The sequence below is a fragment of the Bos indicus x Bos taurus genome, chromosome 12 (assembly GCF_003369695.1).
Source record: "Bos indicus x Bos taurus breed Angus x Brahman F1 hybrid chromosome 12, Bos_hybrid_MaternalHap_v2.0, whole genome shotgun sequence".
Taxonomy (NCBI): domain Eukaryota; kingdom Metazoa; phylum Chordata; class Mammalia; order Artiodactyla; family Bovidae; genus Bos; species Bos indicus x Bos taurus.
The window spans coordinates 74950735-74978716 of NC_040087.1; the positions used below are offsets into that span (position 1 = coordinate 74950735).

The window sequence follows — 27982 nt, forward strand, 5'->3', positions numbered from 1 at the left end:
AATAACCTGAAGGCACAGACATATTTTAAAGGCACAATAAACCAAAGCGACTTTGATTCACCATTTTTAATAGCTTGAAGCTCTGTGTGAATTCGTACTATTTATTATTCACCGCTTCGTTGCCAGACACTCCCCAAGAATGTAAACCTCCTCCTAAAATTTAATTTTATAGGATTCCATGAAAAGCCTGTTCAAAATGTAGAAAGCTGTGGGGACTCCAGTAGGCAATCAGCCACCTTATTTGTGCATCAGATTAAAATTCACATGCCTCTTGGAGCATAATTGAAAGTAGCCAATAAGAAAAAGTGATCAAAATTTGATTGTGTGGTTTCACTAATCACCAGTTTGCTCTCTCAAATATAACATATAATTATTATTTGGTTTCTTCTCTGTAAGGCGAATGCTTCTGGACTGTTTCAATCCAGACTGGCCATGTGTGGGGTCGGCCAGACTCTTACTTCTTAGAGGCTCTGGGAGTCTCAGAGGTCTGGCCTCTCAGCCCCAGTAGAAACACTTGGGAACAATTAGGAAAACATTCATTGTAAGGTCCCTTTCATGTTAAACCACTATTAACATGCCTAGGTTTTCAAATGATGCCTACGTGCCGTGGTTTTCCTTCCTCACGTATGATCGTTTGTGCAGTCGTAAATGTAAGTCTCTGTGTTTCTTAGAGGAAACCGCTCTTTGAGAAAGTGCCTTTACAGATGAATGTTCTGAGCGTCTTTTCTTTGTGTTCTGCCAGCTTAATCTGTGCTTTTGCCACGGCTCACTCACAGGTTTGTTTTAGCAGCAGAGGGCTGGTGGACTCGTAGCTGTTGGATCCCATCATCCGTCTAGTGCAAAGCCTGTCCCAGGAGCGCGGTTTGTGGTTACTTCCCAAAATGTTCATATCATGCCCTTTTATTTGCCAGACAGGTAAAAGAGCCCTTTGCGCTGTCAAATACTAACAGCCTTTTTGTCACACGCATGGATATTCGCTCATTTCCCCCATGTGATCAGGCTCTTCGCGGCCACTCACCTTGAGCTGGGCCCTACCGCCCTCAGTGTTATTCTAAGATCTAATGTAAAGGAAGTGGATTCTTTATTTTGTTGTTCTTAAAGATAGCTTTTAAACAGGCTCTATTGTGAGTAACCCTCTTTTATAGATCATTTGTAGATATGAATACCATCCTCTGGTTACTTTTTTTTTTCTGGTCTTCTTTCTTCTGCTTTGTTAAATTTTGGTAAAATGAACGCAGCAAAAGATTTACCATTTTGCCCATTCTTAAGTGGACAATTCAGAGGTGTTAAGTACATTCACAGGGTTGCGCAACCATCCATTTTAGATTCTGTGGTGTGATTTTTGAGCAGAATAACTTACAATGTGAAGTTCAAAGAATTCCTTGGAGACGAGCATAAAGGAAGGATGTTGATAATTAATGGAGCAGATCCACTATTGGAAGGAAGGAAGGGATGACTTTTCTTAAAGAACATGGAGGAAACTTCTCTGGCTTCCCTTCTCTGAGGTGCCTCCTCTGAAGCTGAGTTCAGCTCTGGGTGCATTAATGAAACCCAGACATTTCTACACTAACTCCTAGAAGAGAATAGGGTCCCTGAACTTTGCTGTTGTGGTGTCTAGAAACATTTTAGGCATAGCTGCCTGGTGTGCATTGAGACATCAATGCCCTGTCCGTTTTCCCATGCAGTTGTCATGTAGTGACTGCATTCCAACCCTTAGAAATACTTTCTAGTAATTCTACATACTGGCTTTCCTTATATCCCTGAAGATAGCCAGTGTTGACAGGAGAATTCATGTAATGCATTAAAGGCATCTATTTTACAGGCCAATTTTAAGAGCTATAATATCAGTCAAGTGAAAAGTATGAAAGTGTTAGTCATGTCTGACTGTTTTCGACCCCATGGATTGTAGCCCACCAGGCTCCTCTGTCCGTGGAATTCTCCAGGCTAGAAAACTGGAGTGTAGCCATTCCCTTCTCCGGAAGATACTCCTGGAGATCTTCCCAGGGATCGAACCCACGTCTCTTGCATCTCCTGCATTTGTGGGCAGATTCTTTACTGTCTGAGTCACCAGGGAAGCCCAAACTTGAAATTAACTTCTCCCGATATAAAAACTGGGGTCCCATTGGAAAGTCATTTTGTGTCAAAGATTTGTGCAAAGTAATAAATTTTAAGGAAATTTTTAAGACTTAAGACAAAACTAATGTATTGACTAGATTGACTCCAAACATCTATTTCTAGCCTCTTATTATTACCAGTATGGTCAGTGTGCTCAGGTATGGTCACAAAAATCCCTGGCAACTCCGCCAAGGACCTAATTCAGCAGTAATACTCTCTCTCCTCAGTATGTTCCACCAAGTGCTTAGTTGAACATTGTTCTATAAAGGTGTCCATGGTATGCTGATTTCTGATTTTTTTAAACTTGTTTAGACTTTCAGCGTTGAATTGTAAAGTCTCATTTCCCAGCCCCTGTAAATCTAGATGAAGTTATCAAATTCACTTAGTTCCAGGAATTCTTTGGAAGATAGTGAGTGCTTGCCAGCTGGTCAGATAATTGGTGCTGCATTTTAAGACAAGTAGGAAATGTCAAGGATGGTGAGAAAGAAGAATTGTGAAACTAGAATGTGGTCTTCTCTTAAAAAAAAAAAAAAAAAGATACAGAAATTTCTCTACAAGTTCTCGGCACCCAACACATTCCCATCATGGTTTTATTAGCTGGTGTCTGCAGATTCTACTCGATGGAGAGGAGACCCCCGAACAAGGAGCTGTGTCTAAGTTCTTCATGTAACTCTATGGAGGCAGGTGTGAGAATTTGAACCCAAGGACCCCATGGGCCTGGCTAGTGAATTCCCAAGTGCTCTCAATATGATATTGCTCTGCCAGAGAGGTGGGAAAAAAGATTGGTGACCAGTAATCCATGCAGCTGTTAACACTGGATAAATCCAGGGGTGGGTGGGTGTGTGTGTGTGTGTGTGTGTGTGCGCGCGCACGCGCGTGTGCGTGTGTGTGCTGGGTGGGCAACTTCCCTGGTGGCTCAGTGGTAAAGAATCCGCCTGCCAATGCAGGAGACACGGGTTTGATCCCTGGGTCAGGAAGATCCCCTGGAGGCGGAAATGGCAACCCACTCCAGTATTCTTGCCTGGGAAATCCCACAGGTAGTGGAACCTGGTGGGCTACAGTTCTTATGGTCGCAGAGTTGGACACGCACGTGTGTGCTGGATAGGGTGGCGGGGATCTGTTTGATTGACACGAATGGGGTTTATACTCCATCACACGTTAGTTGTGCCAGCAGGGTAATTGGGACGGCTCTCCCAGTTACTTTGGACCAGGCATTCAATGTCTAGAGCCTTGTGAATTTGAGATTATGCATGGACACTGCGCATGCCTTTAGATAGCTGTGAGCATCTTCTGAATTCCAATGAGGAATGTAGGAGCATAAAGTGGTGTCTGTTTAAAAAAAGAGAGAGATTCTTTATCGCTGGCTCCTCAGGTCATGCTGTTGGGCAGCCTAATGGACGTGCCTGTCGTTGGCGCTTGTCAGGGTCTGACTCTACTGCCTTTAGTCTCCTGGGTTACTAAGTGGCTTCTAAATTGCTCTGCTCTTCGCAGAAGGGAGGTGAAAGTATAAAACCAGTAACTGGAGATGACAAGGTCTTTGAAACATTTTTTCTTGCTGGGTTTGATCTGTGTGGTGGAATTGTATCTGTTTTTGCAAGTGAGTCTTTAAGAATTGGTGTTCCCTTCAGCAGCACATACACTAAAATTGGAACGATACAGAGAAGATTAGCAGATTATTAGCAGATGATGCAAACTTGTGAAGCGTTCCATGTTTTTGGGGCTTCCTTAGTGGCTCACCTGGTGAAGAATCTGCATACGATGCGGAAGAACTGGGTTCAATCCCTGGGTTGGGAAGGTCCCCTGGAGAAGGGAAAGGCTACCCACTCCAGTATTCTGGCCTGGAGAATTCCATGGACTGTATAGTCCGGACACAACTGAGTGGCTTTTACTTTCACTTTCTTTCCTTTAAGAATTGACCAGAGAGTGAAATGAAACCAAGGCTTATGATGCTAAGCTGTTGAGGGTAGAAAATGGATTCTTGCAAATCATTTCCCTTTCACTATAGACTCAAGCTATAGGATATGTATGTGTAATACGGATTTCAGCAGACATTGAAGGAATGCCAGGGACTCTGCCAGGAGGAACAGAAAGGTGACCATGTAGCCCAGAGCTTCTTCAGAGAGACAGACTTGTGTATACTTAACTACATATTAGTAGAATACGATGGAATGAGTGATTATATTCATTTCTTCTTTCACTGGGCATCCTGGGTAAGGCGGTTAAGAACCTGTGGCCTTAAAAACACTCTGTTTGTTCTTTTCTTTCTGACTTTGTTGTATGGCAGAAACCAACACAACGTTGTAAAAAAATTTTTTTTAATTTAAATAAATAGAAAAAAACATAACCTATGGCTTTTACGCTCATGCATATGACGTCTAGATGAGCCTGTACAAAGTCTAGAGAAGAAAGCCATGCATTCTGCCACATTTGTTGGGGAGGGAGAGGACCCAGGGACAGGCTTTCAGCTGTCACAAAATGGGCATGGGATCATAAAGGCTTCCACCCACACAAAACTGCACACAAATAATATTTGTAGCAACTATATTCATAATTGCTAAAACTTGGGCAACTGAGATATTCTTCAGTAGATGAATGGTTAAGCAAACTGTACTCCCCTCAGGCAGTGGCATATTATTCGGCAATAAAAAGAAATGACGAGCATGCCATGACAAGAATGGGGGGAATTTTGAATTCATGACACTAAGTGAAAAACACCAATCTGGAAAATCTCCATACTGTATGATTCTAGCTATGCGACATCGTGGAAGGGGCAAAATGTAGACTGTAAAAAGATCAGTGGTTGCCAGGGGTTCAGGGTAGGGGAAGGAGGAGGGGTGCAAGAGGGGAGTACAGTGGATGTTCAGGGCTGATGAAGCTCGCCCGTGTGATCCTGTGACGGGGGCTTTATGATGTTATGCCTTTGTCAAAACCCATAGACTATAGACACAGTGAATCCTAGTGTACGCTGTGGTCTTCACACGGTGGTAATGTATTAATGTTGGCTCCACAGTTGTGGCAAATGTATTATACTATTCCAGTATGTCAGTAAGAGGAGGCCCCGGGTGTGGTGGGCACCTGGTACACACGTACTCTGGGTACGCACTTCCTGCTTAACTTTCTGGAAACTGCTCTAAAAAATAAAGTGCATTTTTATGTGTTCTATTGAAGTTGATTTTACAGTGTTGTGCTTTCCCCTATCCTGAACCCTGCTGTACAGCAAAGGGGTTGTTATACATACATACACACTTCTTTTTCACGGCGGTTCATCACAGGATACTGAATAGAGTGCCCTGTGCTCTGCAGCAGGACCTTGTTTCCCATCCTCTGTATCGTAGCCCGCATCCGTTCATCCCAGACTCCCAATCCGCCCCCTCCTGCTTGGCACCCACAAGTCTGTTGTCTGTCTGTGAGTCTGTTCCTGTTCTGTAGGTAATTTCATTTGTGTCATATTTTACACTCCACATGCAAGTGATACCGTATGGTATTTGTCCGTTTTTTTAAGGGGCGTAGTGCCCGGCATTGGGGTGAGGAAACGATGGCAGAGATCAGCCTCTAAGCATGAGAGCAGCATGGGACGGGAACCAGCAGTGTGCACAGCGGGGCTGGTGGCCTGGGGGTTGTGGGGTGGTGGGTGGGGAGCTCTTACAGACCCGGGCATGAGGGGCCTCCTGCGGTGGGAGCCGTGGTTTGTTTCCGTAGCTGCCTGTCTCAGAGGCCGTAACAACTGCTCTGTTTGTTCCCAGCAAAGAGCCCCCGGGAAAGTGCTGCTGGATGCCGTGTGCAACCACCTCAACCTCGTGGAAGGAGACTATTTTGGCCTCGAGTTTCCCGACCACAAGAAGATCACGGTAGGTGATGTCCATGAGACGTTGCTATTTTACCATCTGTTCGACTTAAGAGAGGGAAATAATTGGGACCTTTCTGGGCCTGACGAAAGTGTACACCAGAAAAAGTACCCAGGAAGCCCTTGATGATCTGTCTTTGAAAGTAATGTGTGCTCATGATTAGCAGGTCCACAGAATGCGCAGTGCAGGCCACCTCTCTCTCCCTCTCCCTCCAGGAGCCACCAGCACCAGAGTCTTGTGTATCCTTCCTGTAAAAGTCTGTGTGTATGTGCACACAAACACATATTTTTGGAATATGATCATGTGAAGAAGCAACACAGTGCCCTATACTCCACCCACACACTACACCTATATCCTGAGATCTTTCCTTTTCGGTACATAGAGTCTACTTCCTTCCTTTTCACAGTTTCATACTATTCCATTGAATGGATATACCATCGCTTACAGCCTTTGCTGTAAAGGGTGGGATACTTAGATTGTACTGAATTGTCTGCTGTTACAAATGATGCTCCAGTGAACACACTGATGCACTCGTGTTTGCATTCATGGTCAAGGATTTATCTCAGTTCAGGTCCAAAGGCACAGAATTGTATTATCTATGAGTTCAAGCCTTTTTTTTTCTTTAATTTTTATTGGAGTATAGTTACCTGCTTTAGAGTGTTGTTGTTGATCAAGCATTTGAAGTTTGCTAAATATGTCATGTAGGTCTTTAAAAAGGTTTCATTGACTTGATCCCAAAGTTTAGAATATAACTTATTGTGACTTTTTCTCTTTTGGCTGATGGCACTTTCTCAAGCTTGTATCCTAGTCTGCCTTTTATGAGGCACCCTTTTAGGGTGTAAATTTATTGACTGCATTTCCATCTACCTTTTCATTCAGTCCACACTGAGTGCCTAGGACTTTTGCTGGCCACTGGGGACCCAACAGGAGTAAGATGGAGAGAATGTAGGATCCAGGTGGGGCATCAAACTGAGTCTTTGGAGGAGGAAATGGCAACCCACTCCAGTACTCTTGCCTGGAGAATCCCATGGACAGAGGAGCCTGGTGGGCCACAGTCTATGGGGTCACAAAGTGTTGGACACGACTGAGCGACTAAACAACAACAATAACAATCAAACTGAGTCAGTGGCCAGTTCAAGGCATGTGGCACGTGGGGTGCTGGGGACCGCAAGCGACACTTGTGATCAGGAAACCCTCCCAGATACAGTGAAACTGAGTCCTCTGAGGCCAGGAGGAGTTGACCTGATAGGGTGTTCCAGGGAGGCGGGCACCAGATGCCAAAGCCCAGGTAGCAAGTAGGCTATTCAGGAACCTGCAGACGCGGCTGAAGTTTAGAGGTAGATGGAGGAGGGCTCTGCTGAAGGCGGGAAAGATAAAAGCCCTGAAAGGTGAGCAGGGAGCCGGGTCTATTTCAAAGGGCTTTCTGTCCCATTACTACCCACTAGCAATAGAATACGAGCCACAAACTTTATTTCAATTTTTCTAGCACTTAATTTGATATAAAACATCCCAAATCATTATCATTTCAACATGAAATCAACATCAAAACCTAGGAATGGGAGATTTAACTTTTTTTTTCCCCTGCTCAGTCTTTGAATCCGATATGTATGTGACTGTCACAGCCAGATCAGCTGTATTTCAAGTGCTCAGTGGTCACGTGTGTGGGGACAGCACAGCTCTGTACTGAACTAATATGTTTGGGAAGCTGTAAATGCATTTTAAAGAGAGTGTGACATGATCTGATTTATGGTGTAGAAAGAGAACTGTTACTGGATTGGAATAGGGGAAGACTGGGGGATCTAACATGTATCTAAAGATGGGCACAAACTGTGTTTTCTCAACATACTTCTAACCTCTAAGCCTTCTGGGATTCCCTGGTAGCTCAGTTGATAAAGAATCTGCCTGCAATGCAGGAGACATCGGTTTGATTTCTGGGTCGGGAAGATCCGCTGGAGAAGGGATAGGCTACCCACTCCAGTATTCTTGGGCTTCCCTTGTGGCTCAGCTGGGAAAGAATCCACTTGCAATGTGGGAGACCTGGGTTTGATCCCTGAGTTGGGAAGATCCCCTGGAGAAGGGAAAGGCTGCCCACTCCAGTATTCTGGCCTGGAGAATTCCATGGGCTGTATAGTCCATGGGGTTGCAAAGAGTCAGACATGACTGAGTGACTCTTTCTAAGCCTTCTTGGCCATTTTCTGGTGCTTACATTAAATCGAAGCTGCCCTGACTCCCAGTCCTCTTTCTGATGTGACAAATGACCACAGAGGGGCCACATCTGATTCCACATTCATTTATGCGTCTAACAATTATTTGTGCCAGTGCCAAGTCCAGCATCAAACTTCATACAGAAGACGACACATGCTTTGAAGGCACAGCTTGTCAGCAGTAGTTACTGTTTGCAGTCATTAGAAGTGCCTGCTTAGGGGAGTTGATAAGGAAACAAATGATTATCATACCATGTAGCAAGTTCAGCGGAACAGTGTTTCTTAGACTTGTTCTGTATTAATGATTCTCAAAACACCTGAAGATTTCTTCTCATTATTTCTAACAACCTGCCTGCATTACTCAGAGTTGCAGTGGTTTTCCTGACTCCAGTCTTATCCTGTTCTGATCCTCCTGAAGTTTCTTTTCTCAACTGTAAATTAGCAGTCGTAAGGGTACCGAGACTGGATAGCAAGAGGATTGTTCTGTTTCTGGGTCAACCAGTTAGCTATTGACGGAGCTAGGATTCTGACCTCATCTTCTGACCTCAGGCTTGGTGCCTTTTGTATTGGCTGTGGGTGCTTCTCTTTCACTAGGGTTTACAAACCTGTTGATCTTTCAGAGATGACTTCTTTCAGCTTTTATCAGGCTTGATTTTTATGATTTCACTGTTTGCTTATTGTTTTAGAGTGTGTTCAACTGCAAAATTCACTAAACCCATTAATGATGGCTTAAAGACATAGAAGCTAATCGTTACAAATACAGGCCACTACCTGAAAGCTTACCATACATCAGAGTGCTCTAGTTCCTGCAGACTCAGCAGTGAACAAGGCCCACATTCTAAAGCAGGGAGCAGCAAATTTTTGTTTGTCAAGGGCCAGATAGTGAATACTAGAATAGATTTTCCACACCAGAGCGTTTCTACTCCAGCTCTTCAGCTCTTCCCTTGTAGTGTAAACGCATGGGCATGGATTTGTTTCAATAAAACTTTATTGTTACCATTATCATCATTACCATTTTTTCACTATGGTCAAAAATAGATAACCATGAAATTTACCATCTTAGCCATTTTTAAGTAAGTGTGCAGTACAGTAGTGTGACGTATATTCATTGTTGTGCAACAGAGAGGACTTTCATTATATAAAACTGAAACTCTGCACCCAATCAACAACTACTTCCTTTCCTCCTCCCCCCAGCCCCTGGTGATCACCATTCTACCTTCTGTTTCTATGAGTTTGATCACTTCAGATAGCTCATGGAAGTGGCATCACACAGCATTTGTTCTTTTGTGTCTGGCTTATTTCACCTAGTGTGATGTCCTCAAGTTCCATCGATGTTGAAGCATGTGTCAGAATGTCCTTCCTTTTTAAGGCTGAATACTATTCCATAGTTGGCTCCATCACATTTTGCTTACCCACTCATCTGTCGAGGGACATTTAGGTTGCTTCGTCCTTCCTTGTTGTGAATAATGCTGCAGCGAACATGGGTATGTTGTCATTATTATTTGTAATACTGCTGTCGTGATTATTGCCTCTGCCAGGCTTCATTTGGGAGGCTGCTCACGCAACTGACAAACCGACAGGAAGCCTGCACGTGTGCTGAGTTGCTTCAGTCGTGTCTGGCTCTGTGCAGCACTGTGGACTGTGGTCCCTGCAGACTCCTCTGTCCATGGGATTCTGCAGGCAAGAAGATTGGAGTGGGTTGTCATGCCCTTCTCCAGGGGATCTTCGAAACCCAAGGATCGAACCCACATCTCTTTTGTCTCCTGCATTGGCAGGCGGGTTCTTTACCACTACTGCCGTCTGGGAAGCTTAACAGGAAGCGTGGTTAGTCTCAAATGCCCAGACCTGGGCTGTCTGTCACTACTGACTTTGTTTATTTATCTGTATGTGATGTGCTGGAAACAAATTGTTGCCCCAAGGTCCCCAGCATGCAAGGTTGTGAACCTTTGTCCCAAGGTGGTAAGGCCAGGCAATTCGCATTGCAGCTCAGCCTTCCACCCTTTTCTCATCATTTCTATCATTAAATAGCACACATCAGAGCATTCTTCATTACAAGGGTTTGAAAAAGCTTAAGCACTTAAGAATGAATGCATTCCACTGTCTAAGATGTGTTTCCTAAGACTGGGAATAAACCAGTGATAATTAGTCATCAATTGTGCTCTATGCTCAATTAGACTTGCCCCATGGCTTGTCTGTTAGTAGAGTTGATCGCTATGTTTACATGTAAGTCAGGCCCATGTTGTCCTTGAGTCCAACAGCTGACCCATGGGACTGCCCCATAGGAGCAGAGAAATCTTTTAATCAGCTTTTTCCCCCACCATTGATTCGCCTTCCCATGGCAGGGACACTATGGAACTTAGGAATCAAGACCCTCTACCTAACATGCCAGCTAGTGGGTACCTAGAGTCTGAAGGCTGGTAAAGGTCAGAGGGGTTGGGTTGCCAGTGGACTCAGAGCTCACTGTCCTTGAACTTGTACGGTGTGCCGCGCACTCTGCTGTTAACTTAAATGCACCTTGTTTGTTCTTCACCTTGTTCAGTCACCAGATCATGCCTGAGTCTCTACAGCTCCGTGAGCTGCAGCTCGCCCCCTCCCTGTCCTTCACTATCTCCCACAGTTTGCTCAAATTCAGGTCCATTGAGTTGGTGCTGCCATCCAGCCATCTCATGCTCTGTCATGCCCTTCTCCTCCTGCCCTTAATCTTTCCCAGCATCAAGGTCTTTTCCAGTGAGTCGGCTCTTTGCATCAGGTGGCCAAAGTATTGGAGCTTCAGCTTCAGCATCAGTGCTTCCAGTGAATATTCAAGGTCGATTTTCTTTAGGATGGACTAACTTGATCTCCTTGTTCTTCACCTTAGGGGTTGGCAAAAAGAGCCAGAGAATAAATTCGTTAGGCTTTGCAGGCTGTACCATCTCTGTGGTGACTCCTCAGCACTGCCACTGCTGTGCAAAGCAGCCATAGATAATGTACATGGATGATGGTGGTTGGGTTCCAATAAAACTTTATGTATGGACATGGACATTTGAATTTCATAGAGTTTTCACATGTCATGAAATATATTGCTACTGTTTTTTCCCCCAACCACTTAACAGCCCGTGGTTGCTCTTGGACTGTAGCAGAACCAATCATAGGCTGGATTTGGCCCATAGGCCTTGGTTTACCAATCTCTGTTGTACGACATTTCTCCGAGGTTGGTATTTTATCATCCATGTTTTACAATGAGCAAATTCAGTGCGGACTGTATGACCATGAGTCACAGGCAGGCCTGTCTCGGGTGCTGCAAGTTCTTTCTACTTCACCTGTTGCCTTTGCTTCATCTTCCTGCTGCAACGAGCTGTGCACACCAGGCAGCAGAGATGGGTGTGTATCTAAAATTTATCCTGTGGTTACTGGGGAGAGTGTGAACAGCTCTGTGTTACAGCCTGTAAATCTGTTTAAACCTTTGCTTTGTCATTTAGCAGCTGGGTAGATTCTGAATGTCTTTGATTTTTGTGCTTTATCTGAAAACTGGGATTAATAAATGACTATTTTACAGGGTTATCATGGGAATTCTTCAGATGCTTTATAATAATGAGCCCAGCAGAATTTCTGTCATAGCAAGACACTCAGATATCTATTGGATTTTCTTCTTACATTCTAGCTCAGAAACCGGTGTGGCTGGCTCACCCATCTTTCATGAAAGTGATGATGCTCAGAGACCTGATAAAAAATTCCCAGTTTTGTATAAATAAATACTGGTAAAGCTTGGGCTTACCTGATGGCTCAGTTGGTAAAGAATCCGCCCTCAGTGCAGGAGACCCTGGTTCAATTCCTGGGTCGGGAAGATCCGCTGGAGACAGGACAGGCTACCCACTCCAGTATTCTTGAGCTTCCCTTGTGGCCAGCTGGTAAAGAATCCACCTGCAGTGTGGGAGACCTGGGTTTGATCCCTGGGTTGGGAAGATCCCCTGGAGAAGGGAAAGGCTACCCACTCCAGTATTCTGGCCTGGAGAATTCCATGGACTGTACAGTCCATGGGGTCGCAAAGAGTCAGACACGACTGAGCGACTTTGACTTTCAAAGCTCAGGAAGAATCTTTCATTCACTTTATCATCTCCTTTATGCCAGGAAACAGTTTTACCATTGGCAGGTGTCCTAGCGCAGGCTGCCATAACAGAATACCAAAGACTGGAAGGCTTGAACAACAGACATTTCATTTCTCTAAGTATTAGAGTCTGAGATCAAGGTATCAGCATGGTCAGATTCTTGTGAGGACTCTGTTTCTGGCTTGTCAAGGGCCACCTTTTCACTGTGTCCTCAAGCCGAGCAAAGACAGAAATCTCTTTTTCTCTTCCTACAAGGCTACAATCCTAATAGATCAGAGCCTCACCTGTATGACCTCATTAAACCTTAATTACTGTCTAAAGACCCCCATCTTTAGATAGAGCCACATTCTTAATGACCTTCTAAAGACCCCCATCTCTAGATACAGCCACTTTGGGGGGTTAGGGCTTCAACACAGGGATTTGAAGGACACAATTCAGTCCATAGCAGCAAGCATGCTTTCTAGGGCTTGAGGTCAGAGAGCACAGCTTCTTGGGATTACAGCATCACTTCCTGCTCCTTGTCCAGCTCTTCTAGGGTTGGGCAGATGTCCTTCATCCCTGCTTAGTTGCAGCCTGTGACCTTGCTTCTTCCTGGGGCCCTACGGACATCTGAGACCAGGAGCGGCTCCTTACAAAACATGCGAGGAGTAAAGGATAAAGAACATTGCAGGCTTAAGACAGATGAAAGTTTGGGAAGCCAGCAGAGGTGGGGTGGTAGAGCAGCCCAGTGACCACACAGAGCAGCCCTGTGGTTTGATCTGACTGGCTGTGGCTGTGGTGACAGGCAGGTCCCACATGAGGCATAGCTTACCTCCAGTAGAGAATCTGGGGAAGGGCGACTTGCTGGAAAAATACAGCTATGGATAATCTTCCATTTCTTAGACTGGAAGAAAGCTATCTGAGGATTTTGTTTGTTATCACTTTGTGTTTTATTTAATAGGCTTCATTTTTTTAGAAAAGCTCTATGTTTACAGAAAAATTGAGCAGAAAGTCAAGAGTGGTCCCCCGTGCTGTCTCTCCATACACCGTGTCCCCTCTTACTAACATCTTACATTATTAGTGTGATAATACATTATTATTACAGTTCCAGGTTCACATTAGGGTTCATGTTGTACCTTCTGTAGGTTCTGACAAATGTATAATGACATTTATCCATCCTTACAATACCATAAAGAAGAGTTCACTGCCCTAAAAATCCCCTCTACTCTGTGTGTTGAGCCCTCTCTTCCCTCTGAGCCCCTAAGAACCACTGATTTTTTTTTTCCTTCAGTATTTTCTATGTTCTTGATGCTTCAGCATCTGGGGCCTCGCTGAACGAGAAAAGACTGCCCTTCCCAGAGCAGGCCAGTTCTTAGAGATGGCAAATGGTTCCCCTGCCAGCACACCTCCAACATGCAAGTGAATGAATCCAGAGCCCAAACCCCTTATTCTGTCTGGCTCTTAGGCTTCAGAACACAGAATTCGTTTCCCATAATTATTCCAGGTATTAGACACCTAGAGATGGCCGGACACCCACAGAGCCCACTACGAGGACTTCAGCTCCTCACCCTGACTTAGCTTGCCTTTCCCCATGGAAGCCACGGTAATGCCTCCTGCGCATGCTCGGTCCTTGCCCTTTCTGCTTCCGCCCCTGGTGCTTCCCCACGTGGCCCTGCATGCTGTGACGTGTCTCCTCCTCCTGGAGACCATGAGTAACAAACCCTCTTTTCAGTGGCAGTCATCTCCTCACCCCACAGTATGTGAGTAATGAAGACCCTCATCTTAGTTTGGTTAAAATAACATCTTAAGCGGGTTGTTCCCAGCACACTATGTATATAGCCTTACCAAAGGGACCAGCTGGATGCAGCTGCCAAATTGCACTCAATGCAGAGAACAGAGGAACATGTCGAATGATACCCTCGAGTATATGCAACGTGCAAAATCCAGACTCTGGGAAATTCCACAGATCAACAGATTTACTATAAAGAAAAGAGGGGTAGAGGAAGAAGCTGTAGGTGAAAAGACGCTTGAAGGACATAAAATTTTTGAAAATAAGGAAGAATAAGCACTAGTGTATAGAGATACACCACTTGATGAAGTGAAACATCAAGAAATGTAGAGGGTTACTGTGAAAATCTAGATAGCGGTTCCTTTTAGAAGGAGGGGGTTGGTTTTAGGATGCGATGGCTGATTGGCTGACAGAGTTCTGTCTCTTGACTTGGTTGATACAAGGATGTGTGTCATTAAATAATTCACTAAGCGCTACATTTGTTTTCAGTAGTTTTAAGCACTTGTATGTTATTTTAGACAGTTTTAAAATGGAGGAAAAAAATTAAAACAGAAGAAACAAACTACAGATTAAAGGAGGAATATCCAATTAAGTAGCTCCAATGCCCAAGTGAAATCCTTTGAACTGAATTTTTCAAAGCTAATGCAAATTGAACAAATGATTTTAAATTGGTTAAAACCAAGTAGTTGATGTGTTACGAGTACCATGCCTAAGGTCTACTGCTGAGCCGTTCTTAAAAAGTTGAGGTTCCCAAAGGTTAAATTTTTCCTCCAGGCTAAGGTCCTCTGAAGCCCCAGGCATTGCATTATAACATTCTTAGTTATTTTTCCAAAACTTTCCTTCGCATACATGCATGAGTGCTAAGTTGCTTCAGTCACGTCCGATTCTTTTTGACCCTATGCACCTGCCCGCCAGGCTCCTCTGTCCTTGGGATTCTCCAGACAAGAATACTGGAGTGGGTTGCTCTGCCCTCCTTCAGGGGATCTTCCCAACCCAGGGATGGAACTCGTGTCTTTTATGTCTCTTTTTCTGCCTGCCAGTCCATTGGCAGATGGATTCTTTACCACTAGCGCCACCTGGTAAGCTCCCTTCTCATACATCTGGGATATCAAATTCTGCCTAGTGAATTTAATGGACTAATGCATAAATACCTTTACACATTTCATCTCATATTTTGGTTTACAGATCTATCTTTAATTCCTTTTTATTTAAAGCTTTCCTTGTAAATAAGTACATTCTCAATTTTTCAGTTCAAATTTTATTCATGTGTTCCTTCAGTCTTTTTTTTTTTTTTAAGGGATGAGTCTAGATTAAGAGAGACTTAATGGACATAAGCAGATATGAAGCATGGTCCTGGATTGGATGTTCCAATCACAGTAAGGACATTCCTTCAGTTCAGTTGCTCAGTCATGTCTGACTCTTTCCAACCCCATGAACTGCATCACACCGGGCCTCCCTGTCCATCACCAGCTCCTGGAGTTCATTCAAACTCACATCCATCAAGTCTGTGATGCCATCCAGCCATCTCATCCTCTGTCATCCCCTTCTCCTCCTGCCCTCAGTCTTTTCTAGCATCAGGGTCTTTTCAAATGCATCTGCTCTCCGCATCAGGTGGCCAAAGTATTGGAGTTTTAACTTCAACATCAGTCCTTCCAATGAACACCCAGGACTGATCTCCTTTAGAATGGACTGGTTGGATCTCCTTGCAGTCCAAGGGACTCTCAAGAGTCTTCTCCAACACCACAGTTCAAAAGAATCAATTCTTCAGCGCTCAGCTTTCTTTAGAGTCCAACTTTCACATCCATACATGACTACTAGAAAAACCATAGCCTTGACTAGATGGAACTTTGTTGACAAAGTAATGTCTCTAGCTCTCTAGATGGTCATAACTTTCCTTCTAAGGAGCAAGCATCTTTTAATTTCATGGCTGCAATCACCATTCGCAGTGATTTTGGAGCCCAGAAAAATAGTCAGCCACTGTTTCCCCATCTATTTGCCATGAAGTGATGGGACTGGATGCCATGATCTTAGTTTTCTGAATGTTGAGCTTTAAGCCAAATTTTCACTCTCCTCTTTCACTTTCATCAAGAGGCTTTTTAGTTCTTCCTTGCTTTCTGCCTTAAGATGGTGTCATTTGCATATCTGAGGTTATTAATATTTCTCACGGCAGTCTTGGTTCCAGCTTGTGCTTCATTCAGCCCAGCATTTCTCATGATGTACTCTGCATATAAGTTAAATAAGCAGGGTGACAATATACAGCCTTGGCGTATTCCTTTTCCTATTTGGAACCAGTCTGTTGTTCCATGTCCGGTTCTAACTGTTGCTTCCTGACCTGCATATAGGTTTCTCAAGAGGCAGGTCAGGTGGTCTGGTATTCCCATCTCTTTCAGAATTTTCCACAGTTTATTGTGATCCACACAGTCAAAGGCTTTGGCGTAGTCAATAAAGCAGAAATAGATGTTTTTCTGGAACTCTCTTGCTTTTTCCATGATCCAGCAGATGTTGGCAATTTGATCTCTGGTCCTCTGTCTTTTCTAAAACCAGCTTGAACATCTGGAAGTTCACAGTTCATGTATTGCTGAAACTTGGCTTGGAGAATTTTGAGCATTACTTTACTAGCATGTGAGATGAGTGCAATTGTGCAGTAGTTTGAGCATTCTTTGGCAGTGCCTTTCTTTGGGATTGGAATGAAAACTGACCTTTTCTAGTCCTGTGGTCACTGCTGAGTTTTCCAAATTTGCTGGCATATTGAGTGCAGCACTTTAACAGCATCATCTTTCAGGATTTGAAATATAATGGAATTCCATCACCTCCACTAGCTTTGTTCATAGTGACGCTTCCTAAGGCCCACCTGACTTCACATTCCAGGATGTCCGGCTCTAGGTGAGTGGGAGCGATCACACCTTCGTGATTATCTTGGTCGTGAAGATCTTTTTTGTACAGTTCTTCTGTGTATTCTTGCCACCTCTTCTTAATATGTTCTTCTGTTGCTGCTGCTGCTAAGTCGCTTCAGTCGTGTCCGACTCTGTGCGACCCCATAGACAGCAGCCCACTAGGCTCCTCTGTCCCTGGGATTCTCCAGGCAAGAATACTGGAGTGGGTTGCCATTTCCTTCTCCAATGCATAAAAGTGAAAGGTGAAAGTGAAGTCGCTCAGTCGTGCCTGACTCTTAGCGACCCCATGGACTGCAGCCTACCAGGCTCCTCCGTCCATGGGATTTTCCAGGCACGAGTACTGGAGTGGGGTGCCATTGCCTTCTCCGTCTTCTTCTGTTAGGTCCATACCATTTCTGTCCTTTACTGAGCCCATCTTTGCATGAAATGTTCCCTGGGTATCTCTAATTTTCTTGTAGAGATCTCTAGTTTCCCATTCTATTGTTTCCTCTCTTTCTTTGCATTGATCGCTGAGGAAGGCTTTCTTATCTCTCCTTGCTATTCTTTGGAACTCTGCATTCAAATGGGTATATCTTTCCTTTTCTCCTTTGCTTTTCGCCTCTCTTCTTTTCACAGCTGTTTGTAAGGCCTCCTGAGACAGCCATTTTGCTTTTTTGCATTTCTTTTCTATGGGGATGTTCTTGCTCCCTGTCTCCTGGACAATGTCCTGAATCTCTGTCCATAGTTCATCAGGCACTCTGTCTGTCAGATCTAGTCCCTTAAATCTATTTCTCACTTCCACCAGGGCAAACCATTCAATATCACTTGGTAATCCAAGTCTATGGCCCGAGCAGTAATGCTGAAGAAGCTGAACGGTTCTTTGAAGACCTACAAGACCTTCTAGAACTAACACTCAAAAAAGATGTCCTTTTCATTATAAGGGACTGGAATGCAAAAGTAGGAAGTCAAGAAACACCTGGAGTAACAGGCAAATTTGGCCTTGGAGTACAGAATGAAGCAGGGCAAAAGCTAATAGAGTTCTGCCAAGAGAACGCACTGGTCATAGCAAACACCCTCTTCCAACAACACAAGAGAAGACTCTACACATGGACATCACCAAATGATCAACACTGAAATCAGATTGATTATATTCCTTGCAGCCAAAGATGGAGAAGCTCTATACAGTCAGCAAAAACAAGAGTGGGAGTTGACTGTGGCTCAGATCATGAACTCCTTATTGCCAAATTCAGACTGAAATTGAAGAAAGTAAGGAAAACCACTAGACCATTCAAGATATTCTTTATTCACATGCAAAAATTTGAGTAGTGTGAGTATTTGGTGAGGAAAAAGTTTACAAAATGGAAAGATAGACATCATTGACTAAAAAGCAAAAACTAAGTTATAAACAATATGACCTCATTTGGTATTTTAAAAAGTGTACACATGTTTGTATCCAGGGACAGTGCTCATAGAAGAAGATGTAGAAGGGATATACATGAAGTCAGTGGGTCTTAAATCACACTTCCCAGGCCAACAAGCAGCAACAGCATTCAGTATCACCTTAGCATTGCAGATTCCCAGGTCCTCACCTAGATAAGGAACTCTAGGTATATGTTATACCCCATGGTATACGTTTGAACAAACTCTTAGGGTGAATGCGATACAAGCTCAATTCTTTTTTTTTCTTTTTTATACTTTTTATTGGAGTATAGTTGCTTTACAATGTGTTAGTTTCTGCTGTACAGCAAAGTGAATCAGCTATTAGGATACATATATATTCCTCTTTTTTAGATTTCGTGCCCATTTAGGTCATCACAGAGGATACAAGCTCAGTTCTGAGAACAATTTCATTAAAGTGTTAATCATGATCTCTCGGTGGTAGACTGTAATTTTTAGAATTTTGCTTATGTGAATTATCTATAATTATCTATAGCTTGCATGTAGATGATTCTATACCAATAGATTATTTTTAAGTTAAGAGGCTTTTAGGAGCATGTCACAAATTTTAATTTATTGTGTTTTTGCTTTCATTTCAGTTTAAAGTACTTTCTAATTTCCTTTTGGTTTCCCTTTGACTCAGAAGTTTGTTATTTAGAAGTATGTTATTTTGTTTCCAAATATAGGGATTTTCCACAGTTCTTTCTGTTACTGAGTTTTAATGTAATTCTCTGCTTGTTGGGGAATGTAGTTTGTATGACATGAAAGGCTTTTAAATAATTTATTGATATCCCTTCATGACCCCAAATGTGGTTTGTTTTGATGTTTTATGTGTACTTGAAAAGAATGTAAATGTTGGTGGGTGGAATGCAGTATCCCATCTATGTCAGTTAGATCATACCCGTTGATATGTATGTGCTCAGTCACTCAGTCATGTCCAACTGTTTGTGACCCCATGGACTGTAGCCCACCAGGCTCCTCTGTCCATGGAATTTTCCAGGCAAGAATACTGGAGTGGGTTGCCATTTCCTTCTCCAGAGGATCTTCCTGACACAGGGATCCAACACACTTCTCCTGAATTGCAGGCATGTTCTTTACCAGTGAGCCATGTGAGTTGATAGTGATGTTCAAATCATCTCTATCCTTACTGAATTTCTGTCTTATATGTTCTACTAGTTATCGAATGAGTGGTATTAAAATCACCAACTATAATTGTGTTTTTGCCTCTTTCTCCTTGCAGTTTGATCAGTTTTTGTTTCATGTATTTTGAAATTCTGTTATTAAGCATATAAATACCTAAGATTTTATTTTCTCTTAATTCATTGACTTCTCCGCCATTAAGAAATTACCTTCTTTATTCTTGATGATATTCTTTAGTCTAATGTCTACTTTGATACTAATCTAACCATTTCAGTTTTTTTAGAGTTTTTAATGTTAGCATCATAATTTTTCCCCCATCCTTTTGTTTTTAACTGTGTGTGTATTTGTATTAGCAGTGTGTCTTATAGTCAGCATAGAGTTGGATCTTGCCTTTTTTATCAGATCTGACTATCTTTGCTTGTAAATCGGTGTGTAGACTATTTACATTTAGTCTTAACTATTGACATCGTAAAATGGGTCATCTTGCTATTTGTTTTCTGTTTCGTATCCCTCTTTGTTCCTTTTTTCCTGTCTACCTTTTGATTAATTGAATATTTTGATTTCATTTTACTTTTTTTATTGGTTTATTAGCTACAGCTCTTTGATTTGTAACCTGAATGGTTGTGTTAGGGTTAAGAATGTTCATCTTCAACTTATCACAGCCTGTCTTCAAGTGATACTGGTTCATTTCACATAGCTCAGTGGTAAAGCATTCAGCTGCAGTGCAGGAGACCTGGGTTCAGTCTCTGAGTTGGGAAGATCCCCTGGAGGAGGGCATGGCAAGCCGCTCCTGTATTGTCGCCTGGAGAATCTCACGGACAGAGGAGCATGGTGGGCTACAGTCCATGGAGTTGCAAAGAGTTGGACACGACTGAAGCAACTTAGCACGCCTGCTTCACGCTTCCATTCTCTACTTTTTTGACCTTTTTGTTGTTGTTAGTTTTTCTTTTACATGAGTTATGAAACCTGTATTACATTGTTTTGTTTACCGATCAGTTATATTTTCATTGAAGTATACTTGATTACCAGTCAGTTACCTTCTATGGAGACTTAAATAATTTAAAAATTCTTAAAACATATGAACCATGAAGTTGCCATTTTGGTGTTCCTCATTCTTTGTGTAGATACAGATTTCTTATCTGATATTGTTTTTTTCCTGCTTCCTTTAACATATCTTATTATGTGGCTCGGCTGATAATAAATTCTCTGAGCTTTCATGTTTGGAAATGTTTTTATTTTGCTTTCCTTTTTAAAAGATGTATTTTGCTGAGTGTAAAATTCTAAGATGATTTCAGTGTGTGGAAAAATCTTTTACTATTGCATTTTCATTTGCATTGTTTCTGTCAAGAAAGCTAATGTTGTCTTTCTCTTTGCTCCTTTGTATGTAATATCCCTTTTCCTCTGGCTGATTTAAATTTTTTTCTTTTTATCATTATTTTTGAATAATTTGATCATATAATAGCTTGTGCTTTCATACAGATTTTTTCATGTTTCTTATGCTTGGGGTTTGCTTAGGTTCTTGGATCTGTAGGTTTATAGTTTTCATCAAATTTTGAAAACTTCTGATCATTATTTCTTGAATATTTTTTAATTTCTTTCCTCCTCCCCTGCCATCTCCTCTCCTTTGGGACTCCAATTACATGGGTATTAGGCTACCCAAAGTTATTCTATCGTTCTCTGACACTCTTAATTTTTTGGTAGTTTTTCTTTCTATTTCATTTTGGATGGCTTCTATTGCTGGTTCACTAGTATTTCTTCTGCCATGTTTCATCTGGTGTTAATCTCATCTTGTGCACGTGTGTGTTTATGTCACATTATGTATCTTCATCTCAAAGTTTAGTTTGATTCCTCTTAAAATCTTCCATATCTCAACCTTGTGATCATAGAGAATACAGTCTTACTGTCTTCGTATCCTTTTTATTTTACTAATTTTAACATCTGTGTCCTTTCTAGGTTGGACTTGATTGTTTTTGTTTTGTCCAGTTATGTGTCATATTTTCCAGCTTCTTTGTATGCCTGGTGATTTTTTTGATATCAGATACTGTGAATTTTACTGTTTTCAGTGCTGGGTAATTTTGCATTCCTGTGAATGGTACTGTGTTTGGAGGAGGGAGGTGCGTGTAAGTTATTTGGAAATAATTTAGTCCGGTCAGAACTGGCTTTTAATTCTTGTTAGGTAGGAGTGGTGTAGTGTGTGAATTATCCCTACTCCTTAGCGATGACCCTTCAGTACTCTAACCAGTGTTCATGAATCAAGAGCGAATAGGTCGTATTCCTGGCCTTGTGTGAGCATCAAGCCTGTTAGCTCTAATCCTTCAGTGTTCTGTTTCTTAAATTTTTTGCGACATCTTGGCTACTTTCCACATGAGCACTCACTGATGAGTCCTCTGCTGCTTTCTTGGTAACGCTCTGTCTTCTCCTGCGTGCTTCCTACTTTCCTGCAAACCCTCTCTGCCTTGATCCCTGGCATGCTCAACCCCATCTCTTCAGCTCGTGGAGTTTGCCAGGTTCTGCTATATTCGTTGTCTCTACACCATATCCTGAAGACGTGCTCAAGGCAGAGGCTGGTATAGTCATCGGCATCGTGATTCTAGTTTCTTCTTCCTCGGGGATGACTCAGTTTCTCACTGGTGTTCAGATCTTCAGATGTAATGGCTTGTTTTTTCTTTTTGTTGTTGGTGTTTCATGTAGGAAGAGAAATCTAGTTCCTGTTATTCTAGTTTGACCAGAACTCTCTAAAAATTTATAGGTTTTTAAAAAGAAAGCCACATTTAATATCATATATATATATATATAGCCATATATGAAAAGAAAGAAAGTTAGTCGCTCAGTCATATCCAACTCTTTGCAACCCCATGGACTGTAGCCTGCCAGGCTCCTTTGTCCATGAAATTCTCCAGGCAAGAGTCCTGGAGTGGGTTGCCATTTCCTTCTCCTGGGGATCTTCCCAACCCAGGGATTTAACCTGGGTCTCCTGCATTGCAGGCAGATTCTTTACCATTTGAGCCACCAATTAAGATCAATATGAAAAGTTGCATTCAAGCAAACTATTACAAACAAAAGTTCAAAGTAAAGTCATTTCTTATAGGAGCCAGCCTGCAGGAAGATTAGTTTATTGCAGTGAGTTCTAGACACTGGTTAATTTTTTGTATCAGATTTTATCTGGTTCCTATATATCTTATAGTTGATGGTGAAATATTTCTGTTGTATGCAGCTTTGACATTAAGAAAAAGAAGGATGAACTGTTGAGTCTTTTTAGAGGAGCAGCATATTATGTTGCAGAAAAAGCACAGGTGTGGAGTCAGATGGATTTGAAGTCAAATCCCAGCTGTCTGACCTTGGACAACTTAAATAAGCTCTCTGAACTTGGCTTCCTTCATGTGTCAAACAACCATTTTGTTGTGAATATTAAACGAAAGTGTGTAAAGTACCTATCCAGTGCCTGGCACACTGAAATCAGGAAATCACCTCTTGCCTGTCCTTCTGCCTAATGTCATGTTAAGTGACTTTTTTTTTTTTTTTTTGGCTGCACTGCACAATAGAGGCGATCTTAGTTCCCTGACCAGGGATTGAACTCGTGCCCCCTGCAGTGGAAGTGCGGATTCTTAACCAATAGACTGCCAGGGAAGTTCCTAAGTGACTCTTTTTTCATAAGACCCTTTCTAAAAGTACCTCAAATATTTGAGTTGCCTACAAAACCCACCTGAAATGCCTCTTACCAAACAATAGGGGGAAAAGATGTTTAGGAAAAAAACATAAAGGCTTTGGGGACAGCGATTCATCTTGCTTTGCCTTTGAAACCTAGGCATTAAAGCATTTCTTCTCTAAGCGTATTTCAGGGCAGAAAAAACATGCCACAAGAGGAAAGTGACATTAATAGGGGATCAAAGGGAAACAGGGAGGCTGGCTGAGATGCAGGCAAGCAGGGCAAAATGGGGCTGAAGAGCTGTGTTGAAATTAAGTTGTGGAACACAGGTATTGTGGGCTCTATTACGTCCCCCCACCCCAGAAGTGTGTATGTTGCAGCTCTGACACCCAGCACCTCAGAATGTGACTGTTCTTGAAGACAGGGCCTTTGGAGAGGCGATTAAGTTAAAATAAGGACGTTAGAGCGGGCCCTAGTCCAGTGTGAACCGTATCAATTTTAAGAAGAGGAAACTAGGAGATACCCGGGAGACACTGGGCCCATGTGCGCAGAGCGGGGACTTGGTGAAGACGCAGTCAGAAGGGGGTCGTCCGCAAGTCAGTGCGAGAGCCCTCAGGGGTGACCAGGCCTGGGCCATCTTCAGCCTCCAGAACTGGGAGGAACTAGATCTCTGTTGTTTAAGCCACTCCATCTGTGGTCCTTTGCGATGGCAGCCTGAGCAGACTCTTAATTTCCAGGCCTTCAAAGGCCAGTGGGGGAAGTGTTTTGTTTCCATGAGGTCTTCCTGAGCAGGTGTGGCATTTCTGGAAGCCCATCCATTTTAACCACATCTCTCTGCAGTCAGGTAATGTGGATCTCCAGCTGTGCTCTGGAGACCAGCAGCGTGATTTTAGTGAGCACAGGGGCGTGTGGTTTGGTTGCAGAAGTTGTAGGAGGTGGGGTTAGAGATGGGTGATGACAGTTGTGACCTTCTGGAGATCTTCTGGCAGTCAAAGGCAGATGGTGCTTTTGTTGCCTTTGCTACTCATCTGGAACGTGCTTCTCTTCTTCTTAGGCTGAAGGAACAAGTGAGTTGTCGAGGAGGACCTGGTCTAGTTCAAATACTTCCCTGTAGCCCTCTGTGTGGGCTTCCCTCATAGCTCAGCTGATAAAGGGAGACCCTGGTTCAATTCCTAGGTTGGGAAGATCCCCTGGAGGAAGGGTTAGGCTATCCACTCCAGTATTCATGGGCTTCCCTGGTGGCTCAGACGGTAAAGAATCCGCCTGCCATGCAGGAGACCTGGGTTCAGTCCCTAGGTCAGGAAGGTCTCCTAGAGGAGGGCATGGCAACCCACTCCAGTATTCTTGCCTGGAGAATCCCCATGGACAGAAGAGCCTGGTGGGCTGCAGTCCCTGGGGTCGCAAAGAGTCAGACACGGCTGAGCACCTAAGCACACCAGAGCCCTCTCTGTATATCAAGCTTCAGTACTTGTAACCAGTCGAGCAGCAAGCCTGTATTCCTTCTTGCTGCCTCCAGCTCCTCCATTTAGAGTGGTTTATGTCCTCCATGGGCAAGGTGTTTTCTCTCAGCCCTGCAATATCAATCTCGTTGGTAAACAGAGGCTCTTGCAGGCCCAGTGTCCTCACCGAGGCCGGTTTAGCTGTGACGTTACAAGGCCCTGGAGCATCATCGCTGTAGAACTCACCCGACAGGCTCATTCGGGCCAGTCTGATGTTCCCAGACCTCCGTGTTCTAAAACCACATGCTCAGTTGGCTCAAATGGGTGCTTGTATTTGATGCATTCCGCAGAAATGCCAAAAACAGAAGAGAGATGTTTCAAAACAATTCATAAAATTGGCAGCTACCGCGCCAGAGCATAGCTGTTGGGTCCTGAGCGGGTTTGCAGAAGTTTAGGCGGATTCTGCAACAGAATGGGCGATGGTGAATGAGCTCAGAGACAGTTCCCCTGAGGCAGCCCCAGAGGCCACAAGAGCACAGGCTGGCAGGCTTGTAAGTGGGCGCTCAGCCGTCACGGGAAACCCTTCTAGAATTCTCCAGTTAATTCAACTCCAGCAAACACAGCTGTGTCAGAGTTTCTCCATTTGCCTTGATCCTCCAGCCCTCAGATGTTACAGGGGTAGACAGATGGCATCAGAGGAACTGTCTCATCTTCCCGACGCAGAAGTGGAGACAGATGTATCTACCTTTAGACTTTCTGCTCCCTCCCCAAATGGCCTGTGTTCTCAAGCTGTCTTTTCACACCATCTCAGGTGTCTTAGGGTAGTGGTTATCCCTTCTTGCTCATATTCTCAAACCCTCCCCTTTCCAGGCACAGCAGGTCTTTCCTATGGGAGACAAGCAGTTAACAGTACCTTTATTAATGAACCTAGAGCCTACAGAGGTGAAGTAAGTCAGAAAGAGAAAAGCAAATATAGTATATTGATGCATAGATATGGAATCTAGAAAAATGGTCCTGATGAATCCGTTTGTAAAGCAGGAATAAAGACACAGACGTAGAAAATGGACTTGTGAACACAGAGAGGATGGAGCTGCTACTGCTGCTAAGTCGCTTCAGTCATGCCCGACTCTGTGCGACCCCATAGACGGCAGCCCACCAGGCTCCCCTGTCCCTGGGATTCTCCAGGCAAGAACACTGGAGTGGGTTGCCATGGCCTTCTCCAATACTGAAAGGGAAAGGGAAGTTGCTCAGTCGTGTTCGACTCTTCCCGACCCCATGGACTGCAGCCTACCTGGCTCCTCCGCCCATGGGATTTTCCAGGCAAGAGGACTGGAGTGGGCTGCCATTGCCTTCTCCGGAGAGGATGGAGAGAGGGGGACAAATTGTGAGAGACGCGTTGGCTTATGTACACGACCATGTGTAAAATAGGCAGCTAATGGGAGGCTGCGGTATAATACAGGGAACTCAGCTCAGCCCAGTGCTCTGTGATGACCAAGAGGGCTGGGATGGGGCGGGGGTGGGAGGGAAGTCCAGGAGCGAGGGGACATGTATGTATGTGAGTGTGTGTGCGTGCATGTGTACGCATATAGCTGATTCATGTTGTAGTACAGGAGAAGCTAACACAACACTGTAACGCAATAAAGCAGTTATCCTCCCATTTAAAAAAATTAAAAATTTAAAAGACAGTACCTTTGTTTGATTCTTCTCTCTCCTCCCCATTCCCAGTCTCTGGCCTCTTCCTTCACAGCCAAGCTTCTTGAAAAGGCCTTTCATCCTTCCTGTCTCCTCGATGTCCACCCGACTCTCAGACCCACCTCCAAGTCCACTGACCCACAGATCCTGTAGTTCCCGCCTTGTCTGATAGTCCAGCAGTTCTTGCTCTTCCTCCTTCCGGAAACACCGTGTTCCCGTGGCTTCCGTGACCCCACTCTCCCCTTTCGTTCCTTCTGTCCTCATCTGCTCCCATTGGCCGTTCTCTGGCAGACGTGTCATCAGTGCCCGTGGATTTCATCCTCTGGGCTCCACGAGGCCGCCTTGTCCTCCTGGAGTACTAGGTGTTGGGAGATCTCCTGTCCAGGCTTCTCTGAGTTTCGGATGTGTGTGTCCCACTGCTCCCACGCTCTCTCTTCCTCATGAAAGTGTCTAGAACCCCTCCGTCCTGACCCTCCTCCAGCGCTGCCTGTCTCGGCATGGACCAGCCTCCATCCAGACGCCTACAGCAGACATCTCAGTGTCACTCTGCTTATTGTCTGCTGCTCGGCCACCTCATCTAGCCCATCAGTCAGTCCCACTGGATTTTACCTCTTAACATTTTTCTTGAGTCCGCCGTCTTCTCCCCAACTCTTCTTCTCCCCTCCGGATCCAAAATGCCCTCATTTTTTTCCTGCATGAATACAGCAGGCATCCTGCATCCGTTCTGACCCCTCGGTCTGTTCTCACATTGCTAGACTAATCTTTTCAAAGTGTCGATCTGATCGTATCAGCCCTGTACTTATAGAAGTCTTCACCATGTTCTCAGGATGACAGTGAAGTGCCTTCACGTGGGGTCTGGCCCCTTCCTGGCCCACCAGCCTTGTTCTGCAGTCATGTTGGTCTCCCGTCACGATGTTGAGCCATCTGCACAGGGGTTTCTACTGCAGGTCTTCATAGCTTCTCCTCACCTCTCTCATCCCCTTCAGATCTCAGCACAATGTCACGTTCAGGCAAGCCCTCCTCCTGCCTCATCCCCACCTGTAACTGAGTCAGATCTCTCTGTCCTGATGCTCAGAGTCATCTGGGACTCCCCCTGGTTTCTTTGGTCTTCAGTTCAGTCACTCAGTCGTGTCCGACTCTTTGCGGCCCCATGGACTGCAGCACACCAGGCCTCCCTGTCTATCACCGGCTCCCATAGCTTACTCAAACTCATATCCATTGAGTCACTGATGCCACCCAGCCATCTCATCCTATGTCGTTCCCTTCTCCTCCCGCCTTCAATCTTTCCCAGCATCAGGGTCTTTTTAAATGAGTCAGCTCTTCATGTTAGGTGGCCAAAGCATTGGAGTTTCAGCTTCAGCATCAGTCCTTCCAATGAATATTCAGGACTGATTTCCTTATGGACTGATTGGATCTCCTTGCAGTCCAAGGGACTCTCAAGAGTCTTCTCCAACACCACAGTTCAAAAGCATCAATTCTTCGGCGCTCAGCTTCCTTTATAGTCCAACTCTCACATCCATACATGACTACTGGAAAAACCATAGCCTTGACTAGATGGACCTCTGTTGGCAAAGTGCTTTGGTCCTGGGTATTTCTTTACTTTTCTTGGGAAAGTCTTGGTTCCTTTCTCACTAGACCCTACTCTCCATGAAGCAGGGACCATGACTGGTCTCTCATCATTGCATTCCCAGAACCCAGCAGAAGGACACAGTGGTGTGTTGTTGAAGGAGTAAATGGG

At 44.0% G+C, this 27982-nt stretch overlaps 1 protein-coding gene and 1 pseudogene across 1 annotated transcript in view; both read left to right on the forward strand.

Annotated features, from left to right (window-relative positions):
• FARP1 (FERM, ARH/RhoGEF and pleckstrin domain protein 1) overlaps positions 1–27982 on the forward strand; it is a 308381-nt gene that overhangs the window by 196137 nt on the left and 84262 nt on the right. Inside the window, exon 3 of the mRNA XM_027557856.1 lies at positions 5859–5963. Coding sequence (XP_027413657.1) covers positions 5859–5963 — 105 coding nt within the window. The remainder of the gene's footprint in view (positions 1–5858; positions 5964–27982) is intronic.
• On the forward strand, positions 3731–3831 carry LOC113902623 (annotated as a pseudogene).